The sequence below is a fragment of the Carcharhinus amblyrhynchos genome, chromosome 16, assembly GCF_965287045.1.
Source record: "Carcharhinus amblyrhynchos chromosome 16, sCarAmb.v2.hapA, whole genome shotgun sequence".
In the NCBI taxonomy this organism is placed as follows: Eukaryota; Metazoa; Chordata; class Chondrichthyes; order Carcharhiniformes; family Carcharhinidae; genus Carcharhinus; species Carcharhinus amblyrhynchos.
Window position 1 is genome coordinate 50,801,688 of NC_137339.1, and position 20,387 is coordinate 50,822,074.

General features: G+C 41.4%; 1 protein-coding gene across 5 annotated transcripts in view; it reads right to left on the minus strand.

The window, feature by feature from the left end:
- Positions 1-20,387, minus strand: part of LOC145354005 (engulfment and cell motility protein 2) — a 174,212-nt gene that overhangs the window by 4,187 nt on the left and 149,638 nt on the right. For all 5 annotated transcript variants that reach the window (XM_080205078.1, XM_080205076.1, XM_080205077.1 and 2 more), the window contains 3 exons: positions 17,333-17,440; positions 13,611-13,693; positions 7,317-7,394 (listed from right to left, as the gene is read on the minus strand). In XM_080205078.1, the coding sequence (XP_080061204.1) occupies positions 7,317-7,394; positions 13,611-13,693; positions 17,333-17,440 (269 nt within the window). The remainder of the gene's footprint in view (positions 1-7,316; positions 7,395-13,610; positions 13,694-17,332; positions 17,441-20,387) is intronic.

Genomic DNA, 20,387 nt, shown 5'->3' on the forward strand with positions numbered 1-20,387 from the left:
TATTCCCTATTTGTAAATCCTGCAATTTTCAACATCTTCCTTTGATGTCCTTCATACCTCTTTCAGTCTGCAAAATTTATACTATTCTTTGTCTTCACACAAGTCTTTTCTTTTATTGTCTCTTACTTTCCATACTGACCAATTTGTTTAATTATACAAATACAGCTTTTGCCCTTTAAGGTGATTTAGGCCTTGTTCTCTACCAAATACTGTGAACACCTCCCAATGCTCATACTGCCATCGGCTACTAGCTTTGCCCATTCGTCCCAGTGTCAACTTTCGCTTCATCCTGCCAAAGTTTACACTGTTAAGTTATTTATTAATTCATGGTCAATAGTTACCTCTAAACAGCCTGCTCCTTTATTGGTTCACAAACACATTGTTTTGTCTCAAATCTCAAGCGCATTCAAAAGATTCTCTACATTTGGAAGTTGTAAGATGCCTATTAGCAGCTCTCTGGTTTTGCTACAAGCTTCTCTAATGTTTATGAATTCCATTACTTTATCACTATTTACCAGGTCTGTAGGCAACTTGCAAAAATTCTTGCATGCATTTGGCCCATCAATCCCATGCAATGTCTCAGACCTTACAATTATTCACATTCCTTTCTCTTTCCCCACAGCTCTGAAAATCATTTATTTTGAAACAGAGATCAATTTTCCTTTCCAAAGTTACTATTGGATTTGCTTCAATTACATTTACAGGCAGTGCAATTCCAGATCATAATACGCTGAATAAAAATTCCTCTTAGACTTCCCCTGACAGTTACTGGTCCTCTAGTCACCAACCCTCCTGCCATTGGAAACAGTTTCTACCCTATCAAAACTCAAAATGACTGAAATAATTTAACTTTTTTCCCTTAAACTTTTAATTCTTTTCTTCTCCCCTATTTTGCTCCCCCCCCCCCCCCCCGAAATGTTTCTTCTTTATTTGATTTTTCTGTCTCAGGTTCTCTAGTCTTTCATCCTCCGTATCATTTTAATAAATCTCCTCTTCAACCTCTGAGGCTTTGATATCTTTTCTAAAGTGTGATGCCCACAATTGGACACAACCAGTGATTTATAAAATATATTTCCTTGTTTTTATGCTCTATACCTCTATTTATAAAGCCAACAATCTGGTATGTTTTTGTGAAAAATACAACTTTGTTAATCTTTCCTGCCACTCTCTAAGATTTATGTATGTGGATCCAAAGTCTTTATGAAATAATTTCTCTCTCTTCAGACATTATGTCCTAAAAGAGCTTGGTGACCTTCAGACCTCCATGCTAATCATGCCCTGGAGGTGTGAATCATCCTCATTGCTGGTACATTTATCTAGTTTGCGAGACTTTTCAGAAAGATTGTGCCTTTTATACATTGATCTTTACAGTTGATCTTTCCCATTAGCACCAAACTTTCCAAATCATGATCATGATCAGCAGAGTTCTTTCAGTCTTAGACTTTACCAGCACCTCTTCACCGATAGTGTAACTAGTCCAAAAATATCGTCATTACTCACCTCAAACGCAAGACTCTGCAATAATGAGCAATTTGCATTGACATAAGTTTTCCATTTTGTGCCTTATCCTACTGCGTAAACTCTTTGGGAATCATCATAGCATCATAGAAGCCCTACAGTGCAGAAAAAGGCCATTTGGCCCAACAAGTCTGCCCTGACCACAATCCCACCCAGGCTCGACCCCCATATCCCTACATATTTACCCGCTAATCCCTTTAACCTACACATCTCAGGACACTAAGGGGCAATTTTTAGCATGGCCAATCAACCTAACCTGCACATCTTTGGACTGGGAGGAAACTGGAGCACCTGGAGGAAACCCAAGCAGACACAACGAGAACGTGCAAACTCCACACAGACAGTGACCCAAGCCGGGCATCAAACCCAGGTCCCTGGGGCTGTGAAGCAGCAGTGCTAACCACTGTGCCACCCATTCTTTTGGAGTGGGAGTCCCACTCTTTTTCTTTCAACTAATGTTCCTTTAGCCCCATCAAAATCTATATTGCCTCTGATTTTTCCTGCCAAAGGGCATTACTTTCCACATCAAATTACATCTGCCATTTGTTTATTCATGTACAGAATGGATGTGTAGGGGATATTTCCTCTTTCAGGAGAATCTAGAGCTTGGGATCATCGTTTAAAAATAAGGGGTTACTCATTTAAGATAGAGGAGGAGAATTTTTTTCTCTCAGAAGGTTGAGAGTCTCTAGAACTCTCTCCCTCAAAAGGCAGTGGAAGCAGAGTCCTTGAATATTTTTAAGGCAGAAGCGGAGAGATTACTCAAGGGAGTGAAAGGTCATCAGGGTAGGTGGGAATGTGGGGTTGAGGTTACAAGCAGATCATCCATGATCTTACTGAATATCGGAGCTGGCTTGAGAGGCAGAGTGGCTTACTCCTGCCGCTAATTTGTATGTTGTATTTCACCAATTGGTTATTCCTGCTGAAATCCGATGCTTCTCTCCACCCTCGCAGCACCCACATACAACTATTTACTGCATTGGCAAGCTTTGTGACAGCTACAAAATTTGAAAATATGGCCCATAGACAAAAGCAAGTTTTTCTTTTCTCTCTCAAAGTTCTGCCTTCCCAATACAACTTTGTCAAGTACAAACCTAACTCAATATAAATTGTAGGGTTCTATTTAAACAGATGGTGGGACAAGAATAAACGTTAATTGATAACAATTATCCTCCCTAGCATTTAACTGTCCCATAATCATGGCAGTAATCCAACTTTCACTATTTTTACCATTCTGTCTTCCAAACTGCTAATCATGTCCTTATCATTCTGCACCTTTCACAGTGTTTTGTGCACCGTCATTGCCTTTTGCCTCTCCATCCCAGCAAGATGGGAAGGATAAAGCAGAATAGGCAAATCTCAAGTGTTGATGCTTACTTATGCAAAGCAGCAGACAATGGGTTTCATAGCTCATGAAAAGGAGCGTTGGAAAGCATTAATTTTTTATGGAAAAGATGGGGGAGTGTGAGGTGATCCATTTTGTATCGGTGAAAGATGATTCAGAGCATGTTTTAAATAGTAAGAAACTAGTGACGATAGAGGAGCAATGAGATTTTGGGTCCATGTACAAAAACAAAATCACTAAAAACTAATGGCCAGACAACACTTAAAAAGGCTAATAAATGTTGCAATCAGAGTCAAATTCCCGATTTCTCTAGCTAATCTTTTGATGGAGTACCCTGTAAAATTTATTCAACACAGGAAACCTTAGGGGGAGCAGTGAAGCCAATCTGCATAGGAGCCTAGCCCTTTTCTTTAAAAAAATGGCATTTGTTTCTGTATTTCTGATGTGGAGATGCTGGTGTTGGACTGGGATGGGCACAGTAAGAAGTCTCAACACCACGTTAAAGTCCAACAGGTTTATTTGGAATCACGAGCTTTCGGAGCACAGTTCCTTCATCAAGTGAGTAGCTTACCTGTATTCTACAATTAAGAATTTACATGTCCCAGAGCTTCTCAGTGTGTTAGTGAATGGGTGAAAATGGGGGAGAGTCAGTTGTATAATTACCCGGAAGTTAGATTAGGCCTTTGCTATCTAATGTTTTTGGGGTAAATATCCAGGTAAGTAAGTGGGAAGAGTCAGAATTTTCCCACTTGGAGACTTTTTCAGCAGGCACTGGGGAAATTCAAACTTTCCAGGCAATCCCTACAGAGCAGGACTTTCAAGATGCACCTCCAATAACCTGGAGACCAGAATATCTGAGCCAAAAGGCAAAATATTGTGGATGCTGAAATCTGAAACAAAAACAGAAAATGCTGGAGAAACTCAGCAGGTCTGGCAGCATCTGTGGGGAGAAAATACAGCCAACACTGAGTCTGAGGTCACCCTGACTCAAAATGTTGGCTCTATTACCTCTCCACAGAAGCTGTCAGGCCTGCTGAGTTTCTCAAGCATTTTGGTTTTATATCTGAGCCAAAGCTGCTTTTTTTCCCCTCAAGGGAAGTGTAATAGACATCAAATGTATGGGCTAGATTAAGAAGTGGAGGCTGAAGTTAGATCACAATTTGAGTACCACACTCAGTTCCGGGCACAGTACCTTAAGCCGGTTCACCAGAATTATAGTGGGGCTAAAAGGGTTAAATTATGAGTGCACGTTGCATAGACTAGCTTACATTTCCTTAAATCTAGAAGATTAAGCATACAAAATGATTCAGAAGGGGGGCATTTGGCCCATTTTGTCAGTTGACAAAAAACCATCCATCTAATGCCACTTTCCAGCTCTTGATTTGTAGCCTTTCATAATTTTATACACCTCAATTAAATCTCCTTTAGCCCCCATTTTTCTATAGGAAACTACCACAGCCTATCCAATCTTTCCTCGTACTTAATATTTTCAGTTTCTGGCAACATCCTCTCTCTCTCGGGCAATCACATCCTTCCTGTAACGTGGTGATCAAAACTGCACACACTACTCCAGTGGTCTAAACTAGTGTTTAATATGGTTCTAGCATAACTTCCCTGCTTTTGTATTGTGTCTCAGCTAATAATGGAAACACTTTTGTATGGTTCCTTAACTGCCTGCTCTGATTCCTCTAGTGATCTGTGGACGTATTCCTCTACACCTTTCAGAATTCTATTGTGCATTCTCTTTATCTTGCTTGCTCTTCCCACAGATTATCTTGCTCGTCACCAGATTGAATTCCATTTGCCACTGTCCCCACCCTCCCGACTATTAATATCACATGGGAATTGGAGGTAATTCCCATGAGGGCATGGGAACACGAGGGACCTGGGGGTCCTTGTGCATGAGTCGCAAAAACCCAGTCTGCTGGTGATCAAGAAAGCGAATGGAATGCTGGCCTTTATAGTGAGGGGGATAGAATATAAAAGCAAGGAGGTCTTGCTGCAACTGTACAGGGTACTGGTGAGGCTGCAGCTGGAGTACTGTGTGCAGTTTTGGTCACCGCACTTGCGCAAGGATATATTGGCCTTGGAGGGATGCAGAGGAGGTTCACTAGGCTGATACCGGAGATGAGGGGGTTGGACTATGAAGAGAGACTAAATAGACTGGGTCTGTGCTTGTTGGAGTTTAGAAGGATGAAGGGGATCTTATAGAGACATAAGATAATGAAAGGGATGGATAGGGTAGAGGTAGAGAGATTCTTCCTGCTCAGAAAGGATAGCAGGACTAGAGGGCACAGCCTCGGGGAGGGGGGGGGGGGGGCAGCAGCAGCAGGCAGGCAGGCAGGCAGTTTAGATCAGAGTTGAGGAGGAACTTCTTCACTCAAAGGGTGGTGAATCTCTGGAATTCTCTGCCTGTTGAAGTGGCGGAGGCCACCTCGCTAAATATATTTAAGTCATGGGTAGATAGGTTTTTGATAGACAAGGGAATTAAGGGTTATGGGGAGAAAGCAGGAAAGTGGAACTGATCTACTTCAGATCAGCCATGATCTTATTGAATGGCGGGGCTGGCTTGAACGGCTAGATGGCCGACTACTGCTCCTATTTCTTATGTTCTTATGTTAATATATTGGCATGGATTGAAAATTGGCTAGTCAACAGGAAAGAGAGCAGGAATAAATAGGTCATTTTCAAAATGGCTGGAAATGACAAGTGGGGTCCTGCAGGGATCGGTGCTTCCTGGGCCTCAACTGTTCACAACACGCATCAATAATTTAGATAAGAGAATCAAAAGTAATATTTCCAAGTTTGTTGTTGAAATGAAACTCGGTGGGAATGTGAGTCAGTCATGATCATATTGAATGGCAGTGCAGGCTCAAGGTCGAATAGCCTTTGCCTACTCCTGTTTTCTATATTGCCTGCAATCTATGGCTTTCTTTCTCACAACTAAACAACCATTTTTTATATTGCTCCCTTTTTCTTAATCTAGCCCATACATTGAAGTCTAATTCATTGAAAAAGCAAGGTATCTGTTACTGAGATCTGTACAGCCTCACTGGAAACAGCTTTCCAGTCACGAGAGTCACATTGGCCATTAGCCATTGCTTTCTGCCATTGTGTCAAATTTGGATTCAACTTAGAACCAACAGGCTCTTCATTTTCTGACCAGTTAATCTTGATCTTGTCAAAAATCTTGGTAAAATCTACAGAGACAACATCAAACATGCCATTCTCCCTGGTTACCTCCTCAAAAAATTCAAACTACTCAGTCATGACATTCCCTTAATAAATCCACACTGACAACTCTTGATTAATAAATGCCTCTTCACAAATGATGATTTATAATGTTCTTCAGGGTATTTTCCAATAATCTGCAGACCACTGAAGCTAGGTTGACTAGTCTACAATTAGATAGCTGAGGCCTTCTTTTTTTCCCCTAGGATCACTCCTTTAGCCTGAGAGGATGATCGTAGCCTCAACTATTTCTTCACTTGCTTCTCTTAGCTCCCAGGGATACATTTCAATCTGCTTACAAAGGTTCCAAAACCCCTTGATACTTCCTGTGTCATGATATTTATCCCATTCAATATTTTATACTCCTCCTCCAACTAAAATCATTACCCTCTTTTCAGGGGACAGTCACAAAGATTCCACTGGCTCAACGACGAGCATGCCACCCAACCTCCCCTGCCGTGAATAAAATACCCATGAGGGTAGGCAGGTGATACCATGATGCTCAATTTTTATTTTTCTGCACCAGCCAACCTGCCCCAGGGAGACGTAAAATTCCAGGCAGAGTGTTTAAGAACCATGCCGTCTCTTCCAACTCCAAATACAGTCTTGCTCTTCCCTTAGTTATCCTCTTGATCCTTATGTATTTATAAAACGTCTTTGGCTTTATGTTCATTTTATCTCCCAATATGTTTTCATGCCCTCTTTGCTTTCCCAAGCTCCTCATTTATTTCACCTCTTCAGTTGCTATGCTCTGAGACTTTGTTACAATGAATATTTTGCATTGATGTGAACTTTCTTTTACTTGCTTTACTCTGCTCTGTATGCTCTTTTTCTTTCAGGGAACATATTTGTTCTAAATCCCTTTGAATAGGTCCCACTGCTTTGACCTTATGGTGGGCCTGTGACACCCTGCACCAAATTCACAACCAGTGATTATCAAGGCAAGGTCCTTGATAAATCAACTAGATTTGCAGATATCTGCATCTTCAGATAATGGTGGAAAACCGCCTCTATAAAAGGATACTATACAGCATGCGCAAAAAGCAGCAAATCAGTATGAGACCCTTTAATGTGGAATGATGTGTCACCTATCAACAGGTCTAGGTTTCCAAATATTGCTACCTATCTGGCATGGCAAATATAATGTTCACTATAATCATGTCGTCAGTGGTAAGATTTGCCCCTCAAGTATCTTCTCTGTCAAACCAAAGTGATCATTTACCTCATATTTGTTTGGGGCAATGAAGTTCAGGGCCTCATCGGGGTCATGAAGGATGGAGAAAGCCAGCTCTTGAACTTCCTGTAAAAGCAGAAAAATGTAAAACAAAATGTACAGCTGTGAAGTGGGTTCTACATTTAAACTCTGTATTTGATATCCCATGGTGCTTACATTAGTTAAACATTGGCTTTTCAGTTTTTCTGAGATGCATTTTTCACAGAATACTCAAAAGATACCCATCCCTATTGCAATATCAGGCTGAAACAATTGATGGGTCTGACTGCATTACACACAGAATACAAGGGTGAGCTTGTTACGCCAGGCAAGTTCATGAGTTATTTAGAAATAGCATCACACTAGGACAGAGGACTAGTGGTGCAATAGTAGTCTCCCTACCTCTGGGCTAGAATCTCCTTTGGGACTTGATGGCCACAAAAGATGCATTCATAATGTGGCCAGTCTGCAAATCCTTTAAGAAAATCATTTTATAGGACGTGACATCACATAATAGTATTTACTAGAGAAGGTGGTGTTGAGCTGCCTTTTTAACTGCTGCAGCCTATGTGATCACAGTGCTGTTGGGGGGGCTCGATCCAGGATTTTGATTCAGTGACAGTTGTGAAGTTGAGTTTGTAAAGCTGCAAAAGAATTGTAATAACTGCAAGAGGGGGAAAAAAATGCATGGTCCCTTTAAAAGCTGGTTTTGTGTTCAGTGCTTGGATGTTAACAATGCCTACAGGGTACTTATATTGCAATATTTGTAACTAGGATCAAGCATCAAAATTGCCTTAGTAACAGACTTTGCAGGCTTTTGCACTTTGATAGCCTATCAGTTTAAAGGAGACACTCGACCATCAGGAATCTTTTGAATTTGAATTTGCTTTTGTTGACAACATCAGACCAAATCATGCTGTAGGAAAATGGAAAGATCATCAGACATATGAAAATAGGAACTCAACTACCCGAGTTTAATTTGGTTCAATTAGTGCAGTTCAGTTGAGTTGAACTGAAAAGCTGCCACCTCTCAACATGCAGAAGGGCAAGAGGGGCCCTCTGCCAGCTAAAAATATCTCTTCTGAGTAATCTCCATCTAACTACCAGAAGGGTGCCAAATTAGAAAAGGTTTACCAATAGCAACAGTGACCAAACAGCTCCAAAAGTTTTTTTTCCCAAAGCCACAAAGCCTGGTTGTATATCTTTTTGAGTCTAAGTTAGTATTATTTTCTGGTAATGAATGGTCCTGGTATTTATTTGAACAACATTCCAGTTAAACCTTAAGAGTATTGATAGACAGAGGGATCTGGGTGTACAGGTACAGAGGTCACAAAGTGCAACGTGGGTGGAGAAGATAGTCAAGAAGGCATATGGCATGCTTGCCTCCACTGGCTGAGGTATTGGGTTTAAAAATTGGCAAGTCATGTTGCAGCTTAATAAAACCTTAGTTTGGCTGCACTTGAAATATAGTGTTTGATTCTACCAGGAGGATATGGAGGCTTTGGAGAAGGTACAGAAAAGATTGAGCAGGATGTTGCCTGGTATAGAGGGCATTAGCTATGAGAAGAGCCTGGAGAGTTTGTTCTCACTGGAATGAGAGAGATTGAGGGATGACTTGATAGAAGTCTACAAAATTATGAAGGGCATGATAAGAGTGGCTAATCAGAAACTTTTTCCCCCAGAGTGATGGGTCAATTACCATAGGTTTAAGATGTGAGGAGCAAACTTTAAAGGAAATGTATGAGGTAATTTAGTTTTGTTTTTACACAGAGGATTGCTGCTGGGGGAGGTAATGGAAGCAGATATGATGGTGACTCTTAAGGGGCATCTTGACAAATACATGATCAGGATGGGAATAGAGGGATTTGGTTCCCGGAAAGGCAGGGGATTTTAGTTCAGTTGGGCAACATGGTCAGTGCAGGCTTGGAGGGCCGAAGGGCCTGTTCTTGTGCTGTAATTTTCTTTGTTCTTACTTTAATTGCTATGTTACTTGTTTAGTAAAAGTTCCTGGTTGGTTAAATAAATAAATAATTTATTAATTATTCACTTAAAGTGAGTGTCAGATCTTTATGTTAATAAAGAACACTTAACATCTTCTCAAACACTTCTAACAGATTATGAAATAAGGTAAAGGAAATCAACCTCTGCGTTCTAAAACAGTGAAGGAACGGCGATATATTTCTGATGTAGAGAGGCGAATTAGGCTAATAAGCACATAACTGTTTAGGAACACTAACACGGTACTAACTATAGAATGAATGATCTTGGATTATGGGAACATAAGCCAGCCAGTGCTGTTGCCATAGAAGACAGCTTTGCATAATTAACAAATATGTCTCATTTAAAACATGTATTTTGAATTTACAAGATACTTTTGGTTACATTTTGTGAAACTTCAGTCAGTGACAAAATACAGAGACAGGGAAGGAACAATAGATTCACTGAAAGCAGAAATGTTACCAGCAGTGGTCGGAAATAAGATGACTACCAATGCTACCCTTACAAACAGGGTCATTCAACGCAGAGATAATGCAGGTGGTGAGCAGACATGAAGAATTTCTCAGGTTTGGACGAGAGTCACATGGGTTCAATTCAGTGGGAATCATTCTCCCATTTCACTGTGCAGCATCCCATATTGCTGGGCAACAGGGGGGATGTAATGTCCATTATTTAAGAACAAGTGAAATCCCACGAGGTCATGATATGTATTGTTATTGGCTGGAATTAATGACAGGATGATTATTGACTGATTTGTATTAATGTTTACTGGAAATGCCCATTGGAAAGGTAAACAAAATGATTTTGGGAATCTATAATTGCCTTCACAAGGGCATTGGTCTTCAGGCTGATGTCTGGCTGCCTGTGTTCTATACCTTGAGTGCAGGGCTTTCTCTCATTTGATCATTTGGTGAAATAAAGTCAACGTACATTAGTACATTGCATTTTTAAGTCTTTGTATTAGCTTTAGTAGCTATACGTAGCCTCGAGAGGACCCCTTCCTCCCAACCCCTACAATTTCCAAATCAGGATGGTGAATGACTTGGACTGAAGCCTCCAGATGGTGGTATTGTCAGGTATCTGCTGCTCTTGTCCTTCTGAATATTAGTGGTAATGGTTTGGAAGGTGCTGCCTAAGGTGGTACACACAGCTACCACTGTGTGTTGGCAGTGGAGAGACTGAATGTTTGTGGAAGGGGTAGCAATGAAGCAGGCTGCTTGCCCTGGATGATGTTGAGCTTATTGAGCATTATTGGAACTGTACTCATCCAGGCAAATGGAGATTGTTCCATCAGACTCCATATCTTCCTTTCTGGGAGTCAGGTGGTGAGTTACTTGCTGCAGGATTCTGAGTCTCTAATTTGCTTTTTACAGCTAGTCCAATTCTGGTCAATGTTAACTTGCAGGCTTTTGATAAATACATTCTAATACACCTGATGTCAGGTACCAAGAGTGAGAGAGTTTCCTGGTCAGTTAAACTGCGGAAGGCAATGGTGAACCATCGCAGTTCTTTGCATAATCATGGATCAATCCAATAGAAGTCCATGGTCACTAATGTTTTCTTAGAGCATGGTACCAGAAGGAAGTGGTGATCACATAGAAACCCATGAAATAGTCTGATAGATATAAAGTATTGCTATAAACAATAAAATCTATTTTTATATGAAATTTTATAGTTATACAATACATTATACATGTTACGGGTTTAATAATATGCACATTATAGGTAGACATGATACATGCATCATTTTCACGTGTGTAGCCATGTTGCTTTAATTCTTTCACTGGATGTGACACCACATTTATTGCCCATCCCCAATTGCCCTCACCTTCTTGAGCCACTGCAGTCCATATGGTGGAGCTACACTCAGTGCTGCTTTGCACAATGTGTACAGAAACAGAGAGACCTGGGGTCTTGATTAACAATAGATTGCCGCTGAGCGTCAGAACTTCCATGTGGAAAGCAAAACCGATGGTGAGATCAATTAAAAAGATCCATGTAGAGCTGAAACAGTGGGACAACACTACCACTCCTTAACTCACTGATGCAATTACACTGAAATATTGTAAATAGTTCTGGTCACAATATAGAAAGGGTTTTGCAGCTATTGAATGAGTGAAGAGATGGAAGGATTGAATTCTGAGAAACAATAACAAACTGGATAAGCTCTCACTGAAAGAGAGTTGCAGAGGTAATATAATTGCTATTTCAGGATTTTAAAGGGAGCAGATAGTGCAAATCAGAATGAGCTGTTTGGTCTTGTCCAGTACAATAAAACAAGAGGCCACAATTCAAGGTGAAGGGAGGTAAATCAAAAACTAATCCGTGGAAACAATATTACAGATATATTCATGGAATCAAGCTCCAGAGAGACAGTGGAAACAGGTAGTATTGTTTCATTGAAAGGAAAATAAGATGAGATATGAAGATAAAAAAAGGCTTGCATTCATATCACACCTTTCATGACCTCAGGATGTCCCAAAGTGCTTTACAGCCAATGAAATACATTTTGAAGTTTGGTCACTCTTGTAGGAAACACAGCAACCAATTTGTGCACAGCAAGTTCCCACGAAGCCCATGTGATGAATGACCATATAATCTATTTCTGTGATATTGAGAGATACACATTGGGTAGGACACCAGGGAGAACTCCCCAGCTCCTCCATAAATGGGTCATTTACATCCACCTTAGAAAGCAGACAGGGTCTTGGTTTAGTTTATGATCCAAAAGACAGCTCTGTTGACAATGAAGTACTCCAACAGTACTGAAATGAAATGCCAGATCTCTGGACTGGGACTTAATACCACAACCTTGTAATTCAGAGGGGACAGCACAGCCCACTGAGCTAGTGTGGACACAGATTTTGTTCAGAAATAACAATTCTCCCATAAGTGCTGAATCGGAGGGAAAACTGTTCTAAATCCCAACTGTTCTGTCAGTTCGGCTTCTCACCTGAATCTCTGCATTCTGGGACTTCAGCGCACAGTCATGAATATCATTAAAAACACAGGGAGCAGGGCCTGTTCACATGGGTTTGACAGTTCTGGACCTCTGCGCATGCGCAGTGGCCCCAAACTGTCAAACTCCTGTTTGCTGGCCATCCAATCGCAGGCCAGCCTGGGACACTGCAGTGCTGCCCCTCCAGTCCCAACATCTCCCCCACGGCTCGATCGCAGCCCCCACAGCAATTCCCAGGCCAGTCCTGAAACCACCCCCTCCAGACTGATCCTGACTGCAAAGTGGTAGTGGGAACCCCCCCCACTCTGATTGCCCCGTAGGCTCTACCCACAATAGGCCCCACCCTTTGGCACTGCTCAATGCCTGCTAGAAATTGTTATTTCTGAACAAAATCTGTGTCCACGCTAGCTCAGTGGGCAGTGCTGTCCCCTCTGAATTACAAGGTTGTGGTATTAAGTCCCAGTCCAGAGATCTGGCATTTCATTTCAGTACTGTATTGTCGACAGAGCTGTCTTTTGGATCATAATACATGATCCTGCTAGGCAGTGCCAAAGTGCTCTCTTATAGCATGGGCACTCTGCCCCTTGGACAGTGCCAGGGAGACAGGCCAGCACTGCCAGAGTGTGCATGCCCAGAGGGCACCACTCCCTCACCGCCCAACCCCTGGGGAGAGGGCCAATTGACCCCCCCTTCATTCCGCCGGGGTCTCCTGCTAGTTCCCCGAACATGGGGAGCTAGTCTGAAGCCTACTGGAATGAAGTACGCTTGGCAGGGTGGGAGATTTGATTGGGACCTGAAAGGTCCTGATAATTACTTAATCTGCATTATTTAAAGCAGATTAAAAACAGATTCAAATGATTTACCTGCCTCCCCGCTGGTTTCCAGTGTGATCTGACCGGTGACTGTTCACTGGCTCTGGGAAATGCGCACGCATTCCCGGCACATGCGCAAATCCTGTTCAAGGCCGCAGACGCGCATCTCCCAACGTGACCCACAGAAAAGTTGTGGGTCACAATGGGAAAATCGCGGCCAACATTTCAGACAGTATGACTAATTTTGAAAAATGGCAGCATGTTTGGAAATAATACTTGACTTTCCCCAAGAGCTCTCCAACTCTTGGGTTTTCTTTGCCTCATGATTGAATCTGCCACAGACCAATTGATAGAAATTGATTTTTATCATCATCAGTCAAAAACTTGAGATTACTAGGTTGGTCAGACTGAACCTTGTTTTTTTCTCTCCAACCAATGATCAATATATCCCTACATATAACATATGTAAACACACACACACACACACACACACACACACACACACACACAAACCTACAAAGAGTTAAGCTGTACCTTATTTTGTTTTAGGGCACTCTTTTCTCTCATGTGGGGGCAATCTTTCCCAGTTACCACGGCTTTGATATCTGCAACAGGAACTAAATAAAAAGAGAAGTTCACTAATGAATGTTACCGACCAGAGTGTTACAGTGTCTCAAGAGCAAAAGTATTTTAGTTTACTAGTAACCAATGTGCATAGCAATGAATTAGTGATCAAAGAATAATGTTAACGAACTGGTAAATAGAATGTAATGCAATTGTTACATACTTCAGGTTTGCTCCAGATATTTGAATTCAACACCATTGGTCTTTCTTGTAGTCAGATCCTGTATGCTTTAAAATCAGGAGTTAATCCTTCCTTACAGTAGTGGTACGGTAGCATGGTTCTCTCTATTATTAAGTTAGAAGTCACTGCCGGCCAAGTTCTCTCTTCAAACTTGACACATCGTATTATAGTGACCAACAGAATGTAATGTTCATATTATTAACCAACAAAGTGTAACTAAATACATTGGTAATTAAAGTAACATCGTTTGCAAGTGACCAGCACAATGGAAAATAGACCAGGATTTTCAGGATGGTGAGGTTTCTTTTCTTGCCAATACGGGTGCCCTGCAGCCATTTAACACTCCAAACTGGCCAGAGGCAGGCCTTCCACCCCTCACTTGGGAGGAAGTCCTGCCTCAGAGCTTGGCAGCCAATCTAGTCCCTGCAGTACCAGAAGCTGCAATGCAGACCACTGAAACTGCAAGCAGTCCACCCCTCTCATTATTCAATTGAGGCTCGGCAGAAAATGACCCTAAAGTGTTCAACAATAATAATCACTTGAGGGCCTCAACTGGGACAAGGGCAGATGGGCAGGCTGGCCTATGTCTTGCCTGTCACTGGGAGGTCGGAGTGGGCGACAGCCTGTGGGAAGGCCATCTGAAATATTCAATGGCCAACCTCCAGCTCTAAAGCTGCTGGCTGAAGAAGGTAAAATTCGGCCCGTAGTATTTTGAAAGTGAGAGAGTGTTAGTGGGGTTGTAGGACGGAATGAAAATAGGATTAAGATTAGTCAGGAAGAAAGAGTGTTGACTGTGAACTTTAGAATTGAGAAATATTAATGAAATGCTCAGTCCCGTGCAGCACAGTGGCAAGCAATTAAGCAGTGGTTAGCACTGCTGCCTCACAGCTTCAAGGACCTGGTTCGATTGCCGGCTTGGGCCACTGTCTGTCCAGAGTTTGCATGTTCTCCCCGTGTCTCCGTGGGTTTCCTCCAGGTGCTCAGGTTTTCTCCCACTATCCAAAGATGTGTGAGTTAGATGCAATGACCATGCTAAATTACCCCTTAGTGTCCCGGGATGCGTAGGTTAGAGAGATTAGCGGGGTGAATATGTGGAGTTGTGGTGATAGGGAGGGATTGTTGTCAGTGCAGACTCGATGGGGTGAATGGTCTCTTTCTGCACTGTCAGATTTCTATGGTTCCCTTTATACAGAGCACTGAAGACAGAACAATAGGAGGAGAAAACAAATGTAAATCAAGAAATGTGGCTAGATGACTGCAAGCATTTAGAGAGTTTAAAGGGAAAATCAGAAATACCGTCCTCTTATTATAAAAACATCTCTGTTCCTATTCTGCACCATTTACAAAACCAAAATCCCAATTTCACAAAGAGTAGTCTGCATTGACAGCCCCTTTCACAATCTCAGACATTCCCAGGCTCTTAAGAGTCAATGAGGTACTTTTCCATGAAGTGTAGCCATGAATGTGATATAGACAATTCTACAACCAATTTACACACAGCAAGTTCCCACAAACAAGAACGTAATCACGCCCAGATAATCTGTTTTTGCAATGTTAATTGAGTAATAAATGTTAATCGGGACACAGGGTTAACATCCTGCTCTGCTTCGAAATGATGCCATGGGAACATCTTGAAGGACCTTTTTTTAACATCTTATCTGAAAGACGGTACTTCCTGATAGTGCAGCACGGTCTCTCAGTACACTACTAGTTATCAGTCTAGATTTTGTGGACAAGACTGAACCCACAACCTTCTGACAGAGACGAGTGTGCTACCAACTGAGCTATGGCAAACACTATGCAAAAGGGGATATAGAGAACGGGTAGTACTCAAAACATACACAGTTCATGTAGAATGAGGGAAATGATGGCTCAGTGATATTATCGCTAGACTATTAACCTAGAAACTCACCACAGCAGCTGGTGGAATTTGAATTAAAAAAAGTCTGGAATTAAGAACCTATTGATGATCATGAAACCATTGTCGATTGTCAGAAACCCCTATCTGGTTCACTGATTTCCTTTAGAGAAGGAAATCTACTGTCCTCACCTGGTCTGGCCTACATGCGACTCCAGGGCCATAGCAATGTGGTTGACTCTCAACTGCCCTCCGAAATGGCCTAGCAAGCCACTGAGTTCAAGGGAGATTAGGGATGAGCAATAAATCCTGGCCAACCAGTGACCTCTATGTCCCCCGAATCAGTAAAAAGACAGTAAGAATATAATCAGAGGCCATGCAAAGCATGCAGTAAGGTTAGTCAGCATATGTGGGAGTAGACGACCTTGAGTGACAATTATCACTGACACTCAACCACACAACTCAGATTGTGCATTAATGGCTCATGTTTCTGGGCTCAACATCACCTGTTGTTTTCTATTTCATACTTCAGGAACTCAATGCAAAAGGGGATATAGCGAATGGGTAACAAAGTCGACCATTTTCATTTTCAAACAATTGTGTTAGGAACACACAAATTGCCCAAGAGCAGAGAGGTTTGAAAGCAGCAGAGTCCCAAATTCAAAGTTTACCCAACAATAATTCGGCTTGAATATCTTGTGATGGGGAGGGATTGGGGCAAACAATCCAAGGAAAGGCTTTTGAATAAGCTTCAGTAGTAAGATTAAATGGGAGGGGAAGGGAAAGTGCAGATCCCATATGACTGTATGAAAGGCATGGACATGAAAGGCTGACTGGGCTTTCCTTCTATTTTTGTGCAATAATCATCTGAAAAGGGAAGTAAAAGATCTCAGAGCTGCACACAGATAAAAATCAACACTTATCAGGGTTGGAGTTTTAAAATTCAAGTATAAGAAACTTGAGCTAGATGGTGAACTTCAGTCTGTGTTGTTGCTCTCCAGATTTTAAAAGGTAATGGGCAGGTTTACATATTAAAAACATGTCATCAATGAAATGTTGGGCTTATCACCAAAGGGTTATATAACAAGGAGGAGGAAATTCTGCTTCAGTTTAATGGAGCTTGGGTTAGATTCTATTCATTGTACCGTGTTCAGTTTTGGCCACTATTACTCAAAGAATAAATTAATCTTGTGGCACACGTCATCAGAATTATTCACCATTGATGAAGGGGTTAAATTATTACCACAAGTTGCATAAACCTGGTTTATAGTCCTTTGAGTATTAAAGTTTGAAGAGGTTTAATTGAAGTATTTGAAATGATGAAAGGATGCAGTCAGGTAGAGAAGAATTCTTTTCTCCAAAAGGGGTATCAAGATCAAGATATAATACTAAAATTATAGCTAGGCCTTTGTAAAAATGGAGTGACATCAGTAAGCATTTTTTCCAGAGAAAGAAATTTGAAACTCTTTCCTGAAGAAACCATGGATGCTGAGTTAACTGGAATTTTCAAAACTTAGATCAATAGTGTTCAGGTTAGCGGAAACATTTACTGAAGAACAATGGAAATTTTCCACCTTGCAGACACGTACTTACTTTTTTCCTGCAGTGATTCGAAGGCCACCTCACCCTGTGGATTCTCATCCAGATCTCCATAGTGCAACACCTTGTGATTGAGAGACAGTCGGCAATACCAGAACTTATCTATGGAAAGAGCAGGAGAAAAAGGTGAAGTACAGCATTGCGTTAACCAACAACTACATGCATGTGTGCATAACAGATGCAATAGTGTATTAATTAGTGACCACACACATCAACTAGAAGTCACACAAACACTACTGCGCAATACCCTCTTCAACAAACTTCAGTGCACTAACTAGTAACCATACACAAAACAATGCTAAGTAGTAACCAAATACTACTTCTCACGATAGCCATGTCTCACAGATTAACCAGTATCACACATTGAAAACTGCACCAAATAAATTCAGTAACATTGTTTTGATAATGCATTTTGATCTCAGAAGATAATGCATTTTGGAAGGTCTAAGACAGATAGGAAATGTACAGTAAATGGCACAACCCTTTGGAACATTGATAGGCAAAGGGATCTGGGTGTACAGGTACACAGGTCATTGAAAGTGGCAGTACAGGTGGAGAAGGCAGTCAGGAAGGCATATGGCATGCTTGCCTTCATTGGCTGGGGTACTGAGTTTAAAAAAAATTGGCAAGTCACCTTGTCACTTTATAGAACCTTAGTTCAGCTGCATTTGGAATATAGTGTTCAATTCTGGTCGCCACACTACCAGAAGGATGTGGGGGCTTTGGAGAGGGTACAGAAAAGATTTACCAGGATGTTGGCTGGTATGGAGGGCATTAGCTATGAGGTGAGGTTGGAAAAACATGGTTTGTTCTCACTGGAGTGACGGAGGTTGAGGGGAGACCTGATAGAAGTCTACAAGATTATGAGAGGCATGGACAGTGGATAATCAGAAGCTTTTCCCCCAGGGTAGAAGAGTCAATTACTAGGGGGACACACGTTTAACGTGCGAGGGGCAAGATTTAAGAGACGTACAAGGCTAATTTTTTTTTTAAACAGAGTGGTGGGTGCCTGGAACTCGTTGCCGGGGGAGGTAGTGGAAGCAGATATGGTAGTGACTTTTAAGGGGCATCTTGACAAGTACATGAATGAGATGGGAATAGAGGGATACAGTTCCCGGAAGGATAGGGGGTTTTGGTTAAGTCGGGCAGCATGGTCGGTGGAAATGCCTGTTCCTGTGCTGTTATTTTCTTTGTCCTTTGATACTCATGGAAGAAACGTAAACCAAAATAATCAAATCTAGTGAATGACGCCAAAATTAAAGAATTACCAAGAGTATTTCACTCTGTAATTTTAACACAAATCACATTCAATATAATTAATCATGAATTAACAGACAAATGATGCTTCAAATAAAAAAAGGTAAATTTCACTTTAAACAGCTGATACAAAGATGTGTTACAAAACCACAAGCACCCCACAGATATGTGGCACTACATGCAGTTCCAAAATTCTCTATCTCGGCCTCTGATCTATAGGATTTTTTATGTTCCCATTCAATAGATTTGACCCTCGAGACACTTCCATTGTATTCCAGCAGAGGACTCAGAGACAATAGTCACTCTAACAGCACACTCCTGCAGAACGTTAGGCAGGTTCATATTCTTTTTGGCATAGACTCCGCAATGACTCCTTTATCCAATTCTTTTAATACACCCTTTCAAAACAGTCTGATTGGCTCTGGTAGCAGCAGTAAAATTGTCCAATTCACAATCTCTGGTCTAACCGTCTTCAGCTTTTTTTCCTGTTTAACTACTATTACATGCACACAATATCTTGTAAGTGTACCTTTCCTGTTCTCTCCTCTGCTACAGTTCTACTTTGTCTGCAGCTCTCCTTTTTGCCTGGCCACATGGCTTCTGTCTTAATTTTCTTCCCGTTGGTATTCTAGGTTCAAGGGTTGCCAGGTCACATGGAACAGTAATTTCTCATTATCCAAGAAAATTGCAACTGATCCTTTTACAACCGAGGCAAATTCTTCAAAATCCTTTTCAAACATACTTCAAAACAATTACAGATTCCATATACTTTAAATTAGATATTTTCCTTACAGTACTGCATGCAGGTCAAAAGTCGCCACAATACTGAATACTTAGCAGTTTGTAACACAGCTACTTATCAGTAACTGTGCCATGCAGAATGAGCCACTAATTGCGTGGTTAAGTGATGACCAACTGTTAAGAACTGAATACGGTCCTCAGTGTCTCAACTGATAAATTTATACTCAATAAATATAGGCCAGACAAGAAACTTCCCAGGTATAATTACTGGGGTGTGTTAAGTTTTCTGAAATCATCTTGGTCTGCAATGGGGTTTTACAATGAACTCAGGGACCCAGGAAGATTGTGGGAGGAAAGTGGGGAGATGACAGCAGAATTAGCTGAAGTTCCCACCCCCTAAATCACCATTCAGTGCAAATGTGAAGATCTTTCAAGGACAGGATTGGGCTCAGCTGTGATGCTTCCTTTAGCAGAATGGGGCCACAGCTACTGATCGCCTCAACTCACCCAGAGAACATACGAATATACAAAATAGGAAAAATAGGCCATTCAGCCCCTTGACCTTGCTCTGCCATTTAAGATGATCACGGCTCATCTGTTTTTGTTTCAAATTCTACATTTCTATCTATCCCTGATTACCTTGATTTCCTTGCCAACAAGAATCTAATCTACCTCCTTCTTATAAATATTCAGTGACTCTCACCTCCAAAACTTCTGGAGGCAGAGTTCTGAAGTCTCAGCTGTCAGAGAAAAAAAATTCTCCTCATCCCTGCCCTGTAAGGACAACCCAAATTTTAAAATAGTGCTCCTAGATCTGGGCTCACCCACAAGTGGAAACATCCTTTTAACGTCCATCCTGTCAATACTGTTCAGGATCTTACATACTTCAATCGTCACCCCTCGCTGTCCTAAACTCTAGAGGAAATAAGCCCAGTCTGTCCAATATTTCCTCATAAGACATTCTGCTCATTCCAGATATCAATGTAGTACACTCCTCTGAAGCAACTACAATGTGTTTACATCTTTTTTAAATGAGTCCAAAACTGCACCC